At 44.5% G+C, this 12,823-nt stretch overlaps 4 protein-coding genes across 4 annotated transcripts; 3 read left to right on the plus strand and 1 right to left on the minus strand.

Annotated features, from left to right (window-relative positions):
- Positions 1-165: 165 nt before the first annotated feature.
- Positions 166-2,341, plus strand: I203_105009 (uncharacterized protein; the record flags this gene model as incomplete). Its single annotated transcript, XM_019143410.1, has 8 exons — positions 166-379; positions 439-599; positions 677-1,021; positions 1,089-1,174; positions 1,265-1,374; positions 1,484-1,831; positions 1,999-2,106; positions 2,184-2,341. 8 exons carry the CDS (start codon positions 166-168, stop codon positions 2,339-2,341), a joined length of 1,530 nt encoding a protein of 509 aa, XP_019006459.1.
- An 824-nt stretch (positions 2,342-3,165) lies between these two features.
- Positions 3,166-5,049, minus strand: I203_105010 (uncharacterized protein; the record flags this gene model as incomplete). The annotated part of the gene is made up of 8 exons (XM_065517665.1): positions 3,166-3,298; positions 3,380-3,513; positions 3,689-4,150; positions 4,271-4,529; positions 4,583-4,600; positions 4,672-4,817; positions 4,907-4,917; positions 4,977-5,049. 8 exons carry the CDS (start codon positions 5,047-5,049, stop codon positions 3,166-3,168), a joined length of 1,236 nt encoding a protein of 411 aa, XP_065374483.1.
- Positions 5,050-5,604: 555 nt separating this feature from the next.
- On the plus strand, positions 5,605-6,197 carry I203_105011 (uncharacterized protein; the record flags this gene model as incomplete). The annotated part of the gene is made up of 3 exons (XM_019143408.1): positions 5,605-5,678; positions 5,746-5,791; positions 5,859-6,197. The coding sequence occupies 3 exons, from the start codon at positions 5,605-5,607 to the stop codon at positions 6,195-6,197; spliced, it is 459 nt and encodes a 152-aa protein (XP_019006457.1).
- A 524-nt stretch (positions 6,198-6,721) lies between these two features.
- I203_105012 (uncharacterized protein) lies at positions 6,722-11,187 on the plus strand (the record flags this gene model as incomplete). The annotated part of the gene is made up of 13 exons (XM_065517666.1): positions 6,722-6,738; positions 6,806-6,958; positions 7,024-7,114; positions 7,181-7,353; positions 7,444-8,293; positions 8,360-9,716; positions 9,799-9,881; positions 9,986-10,104; positions 10,178-10,331; positions 10,391-10,618; positions 10,744-10,852; positions 10,933-10,956; positions 11,012-11,187. 13 exons carry the CDS (start codon positions 6,722-6,724, stop codon positions 11,185-11,187), a joined length of 3,534 nt encoding a protein of 1,177 aa, XP_065374484.1.
- Positions 11,188-12,823: the final 1,636 nt, after the last annotated feature.

A 12,823-nucleotide genomic window follows, 5' to 3' on the forward strand; every position in this document is an offset into this window, starting at 1 on the left:
GATTGCCGACCGCTCAAAGATAAAGTCGGCCAACTACGAGTACGAGTAGTACTGCAAATGGGAGTTTACTCGAGTACATATATAACATCACATACGAAAACACTCAGATCTCACCAATCTCACCAGTCCACCTCGGTAGACACCTCTCTGTGCATATATCACACCATGAGCACTCGGACGCTACTCGCTGCTCGAGCAGCTCTGCCTAGACCCGCAAGACTCTTATCCGGATCTACTCGTTTTTGTGTCCGGCCAACTGCACCGTTAGGTCCAATCCAGCGGTATAGCCTGCACACCTCAGGCAGGAGGAGAAACGAACATGTCTCACCGCCTCATACTCTCTCGACTCATGCAGCAGAAGCTAGAGCATCTTACAAAGGTCAGTTTTCAATCATGTCACAGACCGAGGGGCTAAAACTGATTTGATCTTTCTTGTAGATCCCATGACGAGATACACTCATCTGATACAGGATAAAGTATTGAGGGAAGATCCAAGTCAGAAAGAGATAATCAAGAAACTCCAGCGGCTGTGGAATGATTTAGAACATTATGATCCTGGAGAGATACCGCCAGAGGTGGAAGGGAAATCAGGGGGATTCGTGCGTTCTTTACTACTATTTTGCCTCAGGAGGTATTACCACTAATGTAAACAAACGATATACCGCTTTATATTCAGCTTTCTAGACTGTTAGGACCCCACTCCCCATCCTCTCATCCACCTTCAATCCCTCTAGATAAAGTTCCCAAAGGTCTATACCTATACGGATCAGTAGGTACCGGCAAAACAATGTTGATGGACCTATTTCACTCGACACTTCCATCTCAATTCAAATCTACTCAGAAAGGAGGATACGGATCGACGAGGATACATTTCCATTCGTTCATGTTAGATGTGTTACAGCGGCAGCACGCTGTGACGAAGAAATACCAGATGCAGGGGTTAGGGAAGAAAGATGCCATGCCTGAAGTGGCTAGGAGTCTGGCAGAGGAAGGAAGAGTGTTGTGTTTTGATGAGTTTCAAGTGAGTCGATGACAGTCATTCACAGACATATTATGTACCTTGATTGATACTTGTGTTGCTCTTACAGGTGACAGATATCGTAACGGCTATGATCCTCCGACAGCTTTTAGAGAGACTGATGTCTTACGGTGTGGTTTGCGTGATGACGTCAAAGTGAGTATGAGTATAGCAACTCTCTCAGCTTCATCTTTCAGTCAAATCCTATCAGAAAGCTAAATCTGGTCTCCGCATTCTCCTTTGTAGTCGACATCCTGACGAGCTATACATCAACGGTATACAGAGACAATCATTCATACCCGCTATAGAATTGATCAAAGAGCGATTCGAAGTGGTCGATTTGGATTCCGGTACAGGTGGGTCGTCACCTATCCGTATCATCACTGGCAATCATACCATATCATGACCATCCGATCATGGTCTACAAAACGTCATATCACCATATTGATCTTTTATTTGTCATAGACTATCGTAAAATACCTCGAGCACTCTCCAAAGTATACTACTCTCCCCTCTCCCCAGAAGTCAAATCAGAAATGACCAAACTATTCGAATCTCTCGCTTCCACCGACCCTATCTCCAACGAAGTAACGCAAAACAAGCAAATCCCTCTATGGGGACGTAATTTGACTGTACCGGAATCATCAGGGTCGATAGCAAGGTTTAAATTCGATGATCTGTGTAATCGACCATTGTCAGCTGCTGATTATCTAGAAATTACGGGGAGGTTTGGGACGTTGTTTGTGGAGGATGTACCGAAATTGGGGTTGGGGGAGAGGGATCAGGCGAGGAGGTTTATCACTTTTATCGATGGTGAGTGGTACTTTCGATTTACTCGTACATAATACGGTGATCAATGGAGTCGAGAGGCCAGCCTAATCGAGAAGCAGTCATGCGACGATCCTTTTTTTTTTTTTTTTTTTTTTTTGATACTTGACAACTAATTTACTGTTCATCCTGTGCACTTACCACCCTTGTAGCATGCTACGAGAACCGGACCAAGATATTCATCTCTTCGGAAGCACCGATCTTCCAGATATTCTCAGACAAACATGGTTCAGCAGCTGAAGATGAACATATGAAAAGTGGTACGTTATCTTTTGTTTCCCATACTTTCAGAATCAAAGATCACACCAGCTGATTCTCGGGTTGTGACGTCGTATAGTAATGGAAGAACTAGGTTTGACATCAAGTGATATTGGTGCATCGTCGATTTTCCAAGGTGATGAAGAATTGTTCGCATTTGCTAGATGTGTTAGTAGATTGAGTCAGATGGGTACGAAGGAATGGAGTGAAACTACATGGCAGGAAGAACAATTGTGATAACAATCTTTGAGGCAAGGGACGTGGGGAGTAGACTGATCTAGATCCAGGAAGACGATCAAGATAGCGATAGAAATGATCTGGACGGCTCAACGCGGTTGAGAGTGAAATCCCAAATCAATTGCCCCACTGAACAGTCCTTTCGGGCATATTGATCCTGACCACTATGGCATGTAAAGATGGGATGAATTCATCACTACCTATCAACCCAGAGTGAGCTCATGTCGCTTTGGAGTAGAATAGAAAGTGTTACAATCAATCAGTACATCGCATTCGGCTAAAAACCTACTACATCGTAATGGTAGTACTCTACTCTATGCATTTATTGTTCAATTTGCTAGATTGATATGATATGTTATACTATGTTGCGATTGATGTCCAGTGATTCTAATTGATTGATATATATAGCTACAAAAGATCCTTGTTCACTTCCGATTGATTCGTATTACCTTACTCATTTTGTTTATCATCTTGTACGCTCCATACCAAATCTATACAGCTCCTATTATCTCCTTGTGGAATCGAGTTCTCTTTCCCTCTGCCACTCGGGTTGATCGAGCGAGAGAACTACTGGAGCGAGTCAAAGATTGACAAAGGGACATATACAGCCCGAGTTTGGACCTGGTGTTCTCCCACTTTCGTTCTCTATATGCGTATTTGATAATACATTTCTATAATTTGATTTTCACATCAGGTCCTCCTTCTAGATCCTAATCTGTCCTGTTCCGCGTATATAGGACCTGGCTTGGCATGAGGGTGATAGGACCTAATCCTGAGTCGACTGGAGGTGAGAGGGAGTTTCCAAGTGAAATGGCCGACTAAGATTATTTCATTTCACCCATAGTCTTGATGGCCAACCTCTCAAAAGGTTTCGTTTCGATCCAATTACCAGCTGCATCCACTATCGTCCAAAGTAATCCGTGAGTGAGCATTGAACGTATCATCGATACACCGAGACTAATCAAAACAAGCCAGTTCTTCAAGATCAGCAAATCGAGCCAAACCAATAATATCATTTGCAGTCGTACTCCCACTCACCCTCTATACAATCGCGCTATACCCATTAACCATGGTTTTGGATTATCCTTATTCGTACCTCTTACCAATCTCTTCAGTTGTACCCATGGTGTACGAGGTTCGAGACCCGATAATCCCCTTTGTTGGGCTTTGGTCTATGTACGGAGCAAACGAGACGTTGTCATCAGCATATACGTTATCATAAATTCGTAGAGTCATTCCTGCATCGATGACTCACCTTGATAGCCTGTAATATTGATATGATATACCACAAATGCGATCAGCCAACATTCACAATCCATATCAGTTTTATATGAGAAAAAGACTCACATCGACGGGATATATCAACGCCCAACTACTGACCCCCGCCAAACTCCCACATAAAAACGGTATCATACTCTTGGGTAAAAAACTTTTAGCCCAGTTTGGCACATCGCCTTGAATCTCGGCTTTCGCTCCACTTCCTATATCCCCTTGACCTTGACCTGGGTGGTAAGTGGATTTAGATCTACCGAGATAATAACGCATGACATCGTATTCAGCGAAATACAACGCTGTACCAAGTGTATCACGGATGAAATGTAATCTCCATCCTATATATAATCCTCTATAGCCCGATGAGTTGATGATGAGTTTAACAGCTTGGATAGTTGTGGGAGGGACGAATGCAGGTGGTTTAGGTGCGGGCGTGGGATTGGTAGGAAGGGACGCTCCTGCTGATGGAGGGGGGTTCGGCCGGAATATCTCGGGGTGAGAGTCTCGAAATATCTGATATTCCAGTTGACGACGGACCTGTGTGGAGAGTAAGAATCAAGATTAGTATAGCGTGATATATATGTGTGCTTTCGGCAAACAAGATAGCAAGGCTTGTATGTTTTCATAAATCTGATCGAAACGGACAGTCTACCTCACCTTGACCAGCTCAAAGGGTGCAGATCCCACACAGACTACTGACCCACTCGCCGCACCCGCCAACCAACTTGTGATAGCTATATCCGCCGCTGAATCTTTAGTGAATAATCCAAGTTTCAGATCCACCCAAGGTTGTTGTTGACCTTCTTTGGTGGTAGGGGAAGTTGACGTTGAGGGTACGGAGTTGAGGATACGTTTAGTTGAGGTGTAGATGGTGAATGATATCGTACGGACTATCGATATCGTGATGAGAGGTAACCTAGGACGAACAGAGTAAGCTTCGTAGCTGATAAAGGACATGTTGAAGCTTACGGAAATCCTCTCCATAAACTAGTACATCGTTAATCAAAGGCGTCAGTTCCCCAGCACAGGAAAATCTTTTTGAAGAACCGGATTCTCACCCTCCTATACCTTCCTCTTTCACTACCTCAGCAGCTAACCTGGGTATCGATAGGTTCTCTCTACTAGACTGTAATCTCGATTTTAGCGAGTCTAAGGGGAATCCCGCGAAGGTCGATAACAGCGAAGCTGTAGTTGCTGATACGACCTATTTATGATGAGCCAGCCATTCAGCCCCTTTTCGCCTCTGTGCCATCATGCCGGGCCTCCTTTGTACACGAGAAGAGGTAAACTAACCACTTTGTGTTCTACATCACCAATCCATATTAGCGATGTTCCTCGTAGATTAGAGATACAAGGCACCTACGACTCAGCCATTCATCAGTCTGTCTAGCTCTCTTGGTCCATGGCCCATCATAAGGAGCCTGACGGCTGATCATATTGTATGTTATATCAGTGATCTACGATCAACAGTTGAAGAGAAAGCCGGAATTGCCGGATATAACAAGGAGCTCACCTGTCAGCCGTCATGCCCTATGTAAAGTGTTGATACGTCTTGAAAGAGAGTATGGTCCAGTATATGGACGGTGATAAGTCGGGTAGATATGGTGTGAGGGATGGGATGGTGAGAGTGAATATAAGAAAGAAGGTATACAAAAGGTTAATGATATCCAGGATGAGAGAGAAGAAAGGAGTAAGTCTATGGATGGTATCGGGGATCGCGTAGAGTCGAGCCAAGTTTAGACTACTTAGTATGTCATTCCCACGTGGCATCATGCTAGGACCACCACCTAGCTACCAAAACTCTACATCTTCTCTATGCATTCCCATCTCATGATTCGAATCCAGAAGATGTCCGTATCATCGACTCACACGGAAGCTCACCGGACCACAGTCTGACAACGACAGCGATATTGGAAAAGATGATTATCATACGAGACGAGAATGATCAACCGCCTTCACCATTCTCCTACTTATTTCCGTTACTACTAATCATGATAGCCTGTGGTGCATATCTATACTGGCGAAGGAGGGGATCTAACAGATCGCAGACATCCTTACCACTCAAGTGAGCAGTATTACCTACGATATCTATCCTGAGCTGGGGTATATGCTCATGTATAAAGTGGCTTCAGCTTTCCATCGAGAACACCGACTGGTATACGACTATCAGAAGACGGAGTAGGTCTCTCTCCCTCTCTCTCTTCACATGCAGTCACAATGCAGCTGATGTAAGATATTGACATAGCCACCAGCAACTACTTTCACCCACGACAACGCCTCGACAGACTCCCTACCTACCCATGCCTTACAGGAGATTCCCGAATTACACCAGCCCACCCCAATCGCATACTCCGATACCAATCATCCCATACCTAGCAAAGCTGCTAGTATTTTGGGGATAGGCAAGAATAGGAGATCAGCCAAGGGAAAGCATAAAGGGCCAATAGAGGAAGAGGATGATGATGATGTCGAAAGCGAGCTAGAAGAACTAGCAGAACGGGGCAAATTTGGAATAGGAGATGAAGGTGAAATTGGCTCGGATAGTGATGATCATGAACGGTTGGGTCCACTAGGAAAGAAGTAACCAGATCATGCATGATTGTTGTACATATGATGGCCGTCGTGCTTTCACTGGCTACTGTGCCCTTCCTCGCTCTTCCAGCTGCTCATGTCATCATGAAGTGATCCATCGATGCGATCGGATAACACTGCCTAACCGTAAGGGTGCGTCGAACGCTCCCCCAACCTTTCAAAGTCGCACGCGTCAAAACGAGTTGATCAATCGGCCAACGTGACAAGTTTACTCGAGTTAATCCATGTCTCACCATCCCATCTATCCATCTTTACAACATTACAGTTCCATCTGATATCTAGCATACAACCTCTGACCAGCAAATCGACAGCTGTACAGGGTGCTGTAGAACTGCAGCAGACTCAGCAAAAACCACACGACACGGATCTCTCCTGACATCGTGTACCATCATCGACGTGATCGACATTCATCATCCTCCCTCCACCTCATCTGCCTTATAACAACATCAAATCCCTTGTCATCTATCTCTCATACTTTAGAAAGCTTGATGCAGCTTAGCATCCCCACAGGCCATCATGTCCCACGCATTACTGTACGTGACTACTTCGCATCACAGCCTGTAACATCTATATCTGACATTTCTCCTTTCGTAAATCTAGTCTCCGGCTGTTCCTTTCCCCATACTTCTCCGTGTCCCTCGCCATGCAATACCTCAAGACGTATCCAGATAATATAGGTATATCTCATTATCTATGCTGGAGAATGAAGAAGATGCCTCCGGAGGAAGTTGAGTTTTATTGGCCTCAGATATGGTATGTCCTCTGTCTGACATGAAACCGGATACAAGAGGTCTAACTGAGATTCTATCGCCTGCTAGTCATTTATTACTCACGTATCCCACTCAATCAAATGCTCTGGAATCATTCATACTATCGAGAGCTGAAGAGAGTACACATTCTGCTATGCTGGTGAGTTTCACAGCCGCTTTGTTGTATGTGGTCTTAGTAGCTGATCCTCTTTGGCGGTTGTGCTAGACATTTTGGTTCATGCAAGCTGCCTTGAGGGATCTAACCCCATCTAGAGTCACAAATCCACGTCCGTTCATGATCTGTCAGAGGATATTGCATAAATGTCATGAGATCATATTCGGAGATCCACCTGAACCTTCCAGATCACCTTATCGCTCTCTACCCCAATCACCTTGCATGTCTCCCTCATCAAGCTCAAGAGGACTATCTTTCACAACCTCCTCGTCGACTCCTTCTGGTGGATTCATCAAGTCTTCTTCAACCACTAGTGCACCCATCCGAGTAAATAATCATATACCACCTGCGTTGGTGGGTATGGGGGTGATATTGGCTAGTACACCTGGTATGAGTGGGTTGGTGGAACTAGCAGGCGAATGGGCTATAACACAGGGGAGGAGACCTAGAGATGATCCAGAAAGAAATGCAAGTGGAAGATCCATGGTAGAAGTTGATCAATCTGGAGGTGCGGATCTGTCATCCCCGAATAGGTGGAACAAGAGGAATAACAATGGTACAATGTTGGCGGATGATGAAGATAATTCGGAAGAGGATGAAGATGCCAATCAATCTCAAGCTGCTTCGACAATCAAAAGATCTTTGTTACCTTTACATCAAACTCAACACCCACAATCGATGATCCAATTGCAGCACCATTCAGGATCTTCCACCACACCCAACTTGTCTAGATCACCTTCTCCCAATCCACTACTCGGTAAAGGTAGACCAAGAAAAGGCTCAGATCCTTTCGGTCAGTTGACACCTTCCCAATCTCAACCTCAATCAATATCTGGTTCGAGTAACAATTATATTCATAATCATACACCACCCAAATTGACTCATCAACCGTTCTACTCGGTACCGGAATTACCAGTATCAAGATCAGCAAGTTCCAATCGATTGTACCCCTTAGATAGACCCCCACCCCCTGAAGCTCTCTTAGCTACGTACAGTATCGATGCTCAGAGACAGTTGCTGAGAAGTCATTATTGTAGGAGCGAAGTCAGGTTTTTACTGTTACTGGAGGATATAAGTAATAGGTTATTGGTGATCCCTAAACCTGCTAGAGTCAGTGCGTTGAGAGCGGAATTGACTAGTTTGAATCACAACCTACCTGCAGAGGTGAGTTTGGCCATTCTTCTCTCATGATGAGCTTTTAAGCTAAATTTATACTTTGTGTGTGCACAGGTATGTATGCCATTGTGGTGCGCAGCAGACCATGGTCACGAATCAGGTGGTGAAACTCCAGCCGGGTATCCTCTGAAATCACGTCCTGGAGGAGATAGAGTCCGATCGAAAGCCCATGCCAGGGTAGTGAGGATATCGCCTGGAGATTCGGTCGTGCTCAACTCCGCTGAGAGAGCACCTTATCTCATCCATGTAGAAATCCTAGAAGGTGATTTGGATTTTGACCCTATAAGGAGGGAAAACCGGGATTTACTCAAGAAGATTGTTGTCCAAGAGGATATGAAGAGGAGAAAATTAAATCACTCGGGTTCGATCGGTGGTGCAGCGACGGGAGGTGTCACACCTGGTAGACCAGATTTATCAGCCTCCAATAGCTTAGGATTTGGAGGTGCCGATGGACCAGGATTTGGATCACCCATGCCATCCTCTATACCTCGTATCGACCCATCTGATCAAGAACCAGATTCATCCAGAAAGGACATCACCCCGGATGAGATTGAAGAGATGGACCTGGTGGAACAATTATATGGAGCCAAATTATCCGTTCATGATACGATACCCGACCTTTCTGATAGTGTCCCTTTACCTACTGCACCCAAGAATAAACAGCTGGATATGGTAGCTTGGGAAAAAGGATCATCCATCTCTGAATTCCCGTCTAGAAGATCTTCCCTCGGAGGGAATGGAATACTGGGTTCACCAAGTTTACCTAAAACGCCCGATCTGTTATCCAACGTCAACCAACATCTTGTTACTTCGCCTATAGGTGAAGATCCAAACCATTTGGATGTACCTTCAAACTCTCAACCAACTTTACGCTCAGCACCTTCTTCGCCGAATTTGGCTAATCAGGAAATCGGATTACATGCACCTACAAAACGGGCTATTACGTTAGAAGATTATTCAGAAAGGATGCGCACTGCCGCTGTCATGTTAGCCCAACTGAACGCATCTCTGGTATCACCCACGCAAGAAGCCGGCGGGGGAGCTCAGGGGAATCAGAGTGGTTCTTCATCTTGGATACCTGGAACAGGATGGATAACAGGTAAATCACCGGGTGGAGAAGGTCAATCATCTTTACCTCCAGCACCAAAAGTCGAAGCGGCTGGAGGTAAATTGAAATTGGCTGCTGCCCAGGCTGCTGCGATAAGAGAGAGGATAATGGAAGAGATGATGGCATTGGAGGAAGAACGAGTCGCGAGAATGACGGATAGACCTGAAGGTGTCGAAGTTACCACTTCCCCGACTCCTGTTGATGGGAAGAGTGATAGTGCTGGTGCCGCTGCTGAGGGCGGACATCAGACGGCTGAGGATGAAGGGATCGTAAGGAGGGAATTGAATAAAGCAGATCCTTCTGGTGAGTCAAACAACATAAAATCAACAAGTAATAGATTGTCCTTTTCTTCAGAGAAAGTACTGATTATGTCAACTCATTCTAGCCGCGGTATTCAAAGAGTCTTGGACAGCTAAGAAGTCTAGGATAAGAGCTAATTCACCTTGGGGTCATTTGGCTAATTGGGATGTGAGTGAAACCTCAATGTAATTTTCAAAAAAATAAACTACCAACCCTTTTTGCCTTTGTTCTCTAACGCTCATAATCATATTCTGCTTTGTCTTGTAAAACAGGTCATATCGGTGATTGTGAAGACAGGAGCGGATCTTAGACAAGAACAACTGGCCACTCAGCTGATAGAGAGATTCAGTAGGATATGGAAAGAGGAGAAATGTGAATGCTGGGTTAGGTTGTGAGTGGATCTTGTCATATTCTTTGCTGATTGCGGTACTGATCATCGGCTAATCTGCTTGGGATACACTCAGCTTCCGTATATTGATAACAGGGGAGACATCCGGTCTGGTCGAGACTATTACCGACGCCGTCTCCGTACACTCTATCAAGAAAGGGGAATACGCTAAGAGATTGGCAGAAGGTGGTCCGATAGGTCATGTATCGTTGAAAGACCATTATGTCAATGTAAGTCTTTCTGACTCCGTCTCTGTGCTTTACTGATAATCTTGTTGTTCTGGTTTTAGACATACGGTAAACCCGATTCAGGTCGATACCTCCGTGCTCAACGGAACTTTATACGATCCCTTGCGGGCTATTCCATCGTCACCTACTTGCTCCAAATCAAAGATCGGCATAATGGAAATATCCTGGTGGATCACGATGGGCATTTGATACATATCGATTTTGGGTTCATGTTATCGAATTCACCAGGTAATATGGGTTTCGAAGCTGCTCCGTTCAAGATGCCACTTGTGAGTACACGTTACGTTAAATTCAACAATCAAATTGCACTTCAGTCTATCATTTCGTTTTTTCTTATCGTGCGGGAATAAGGATACTGAGGTACTGATTGTTCTGGTACGCGTTTGTGTTGCAGGAATACGTCGATATAATGGGTGGATTAGATAGTCCAGGTTATATGTATTTCAAGAAACTCTTCAAAGAAGGTTTTGAAGCTGCCAGAAAGCACTCGGACAGTTTGATCAGTGAGTTCGGCTTTCAATTGATTGTGGTGATCACATGTTTTCGGTTGGATGGAAAGCTGATTATCATGATGGTGTAACAGCAATTGTTGAATTGATGCAAAAGAGTGAGTGAATTTAATCTTGCGTATTAAACAAATAGCTAATAGGATCACACCATAGACTCGAAATTAGATTGTTTCACATTGTTCGGCGAACAAACCTCTACCCATTTCAGAGAAAGGTTCCAATTAGGTTTAACCACACACGCGGTCGATAGTTATTTGGAGAGGTTGATAGTCAGTTCGACGGGTAGTAATTATACGAGGTTGTATGATACTTTCCAATATTACAGGTGAGTCATTGGCTATTGTCAATGTATTTTTGATCATGTAAAGGGTTGGTCGCTTACTGTTGTGGTCTGGTTTTTGGCTGGGCTATACAGTCAAGGTGTATTGTGAGGACATACATGGAATAAATCTGTTATGGGTGTAGTGAAAGGTGTAGTACAATAAGTACCACTCGTCACGATAGAGGCGGACAGAAGAACGATTGTTGGCCGCGGGTCAGAAGAAACATCTTGTACTCTACTTCCATTCTAGCTTGTACAAAGTAAGGCATATATGATAATTCATGCATTTTCTGACATTTGAGGTAATGAACCTCAAAATTACGTATTAGTCACTACAGAGCTAAATAGCCTCACGCAGGCAGGAGGCGGGCTGTAGCTAAGATGGCCGAAAGAATGTATAATCGTCATGGTCAGCAAATCATTCTGAATGTAGCTGTAGCTGATGTGAATCTCTTGCCTTCTGCGGTATCTTGCATGTCCGAATGCAGACAAGCCTTGTCTTGTAATGATAAGACCCGTCTGTTTTTCAGCCTCGAGAACGAGGAGACGCTGACAGTCTTCTGCATAGCATAAGCGAGAGATAAACCTTTCATGCACTTCCTTTATATGAGGCGAGATATGGCCGATCCTGATGTCATCGAATTAGTGCATCTCGCACCTTGAGAGACCTTCTCCGTTATTGATCAGAAGCAATGATTCTGACGAAGCACAGCTTTTAATGATATGCTTCTTCAAAAAATCGCGTACCATGAAGGCATATAAAATAATTTACAAAGCGAAGACGATGGAAAGAAAAGAGCACATGTCAACCTTTCATATAGCATACTTCTGTCTTTACCAGTCATCATTAATAGACTAAGAGCTCGTGTGCAGTGAGTAACCTATAAAAGCGAGGTGAAAGACAAGCAACGCATTACGAGCGACACTATCATCTCGTCACACTCGATCTGAACCAATACCGCCTCAGCGATTTGTAGTTGTCATCATGGCCCCACCTTTCCCATTCCCAGAGCTGTGCGTCCATCCAGCAGATTACCTCTCGGTGGATGATGCAAGTTTACGAATCAAGTACGAAGGCATGCTATCGACAGAGTCTGTCAACACCACTTGTCCAGTACAATCTGTGACTTTACACTCGATGGAATTACACAATACACATCTAAGACAAGAATACAATGACACCAGCCAACATACCAGGCCACAAGATTGGGAAGTCCTAGTGAGCGACTCTCCCAGAGAGAAAAAGTTTCAATCATGGAAAGGAAGCTTGGTGCGAATGGCAGGAGCTGCTTCTGATGATTTTATTCCTTTGACTGAAGGTGGACAAGATATCCGGTCAGAATGATTAACAATCAACCACTCTCCAACTAGGACTGAAAGAGATGGAGCGCGGACTGTCCCTATTCTTACACATGGAGCATTCTTGCTATCTATGCGAGATATCATCACCCGATGCTACGAGATTGAAGAAGTGAGAGATACAGGCATAAGTATGGTATCACAAGTACCGGAGGGATCATCCGCATATGAAATCGAGAGATACACACTCAATTGCTCAGCATTGATACCTGAAAACTCCTCTACGAATACAGGTGAAAGAGCTCCGGTCATCATCTTGAACAGTGATTTCGATCTGTCTGCCA

The sequence above is a fragment of the Kwoniella mangroviensis genome (assembly GCF_000507465.2).
Source record: "Kwoniella mangroviensis CBS 8507 chromosome 1 map unlocalized Ctg01, whole genome shotgun sequence".
NCBI classification, from domain to species: Eukaryota; Fungi; Basidiomycota; class Tremellomycetes; order Tremellales; family Cryptococcaceae; genus Kwoniella; species Kwoniella mangrovensis.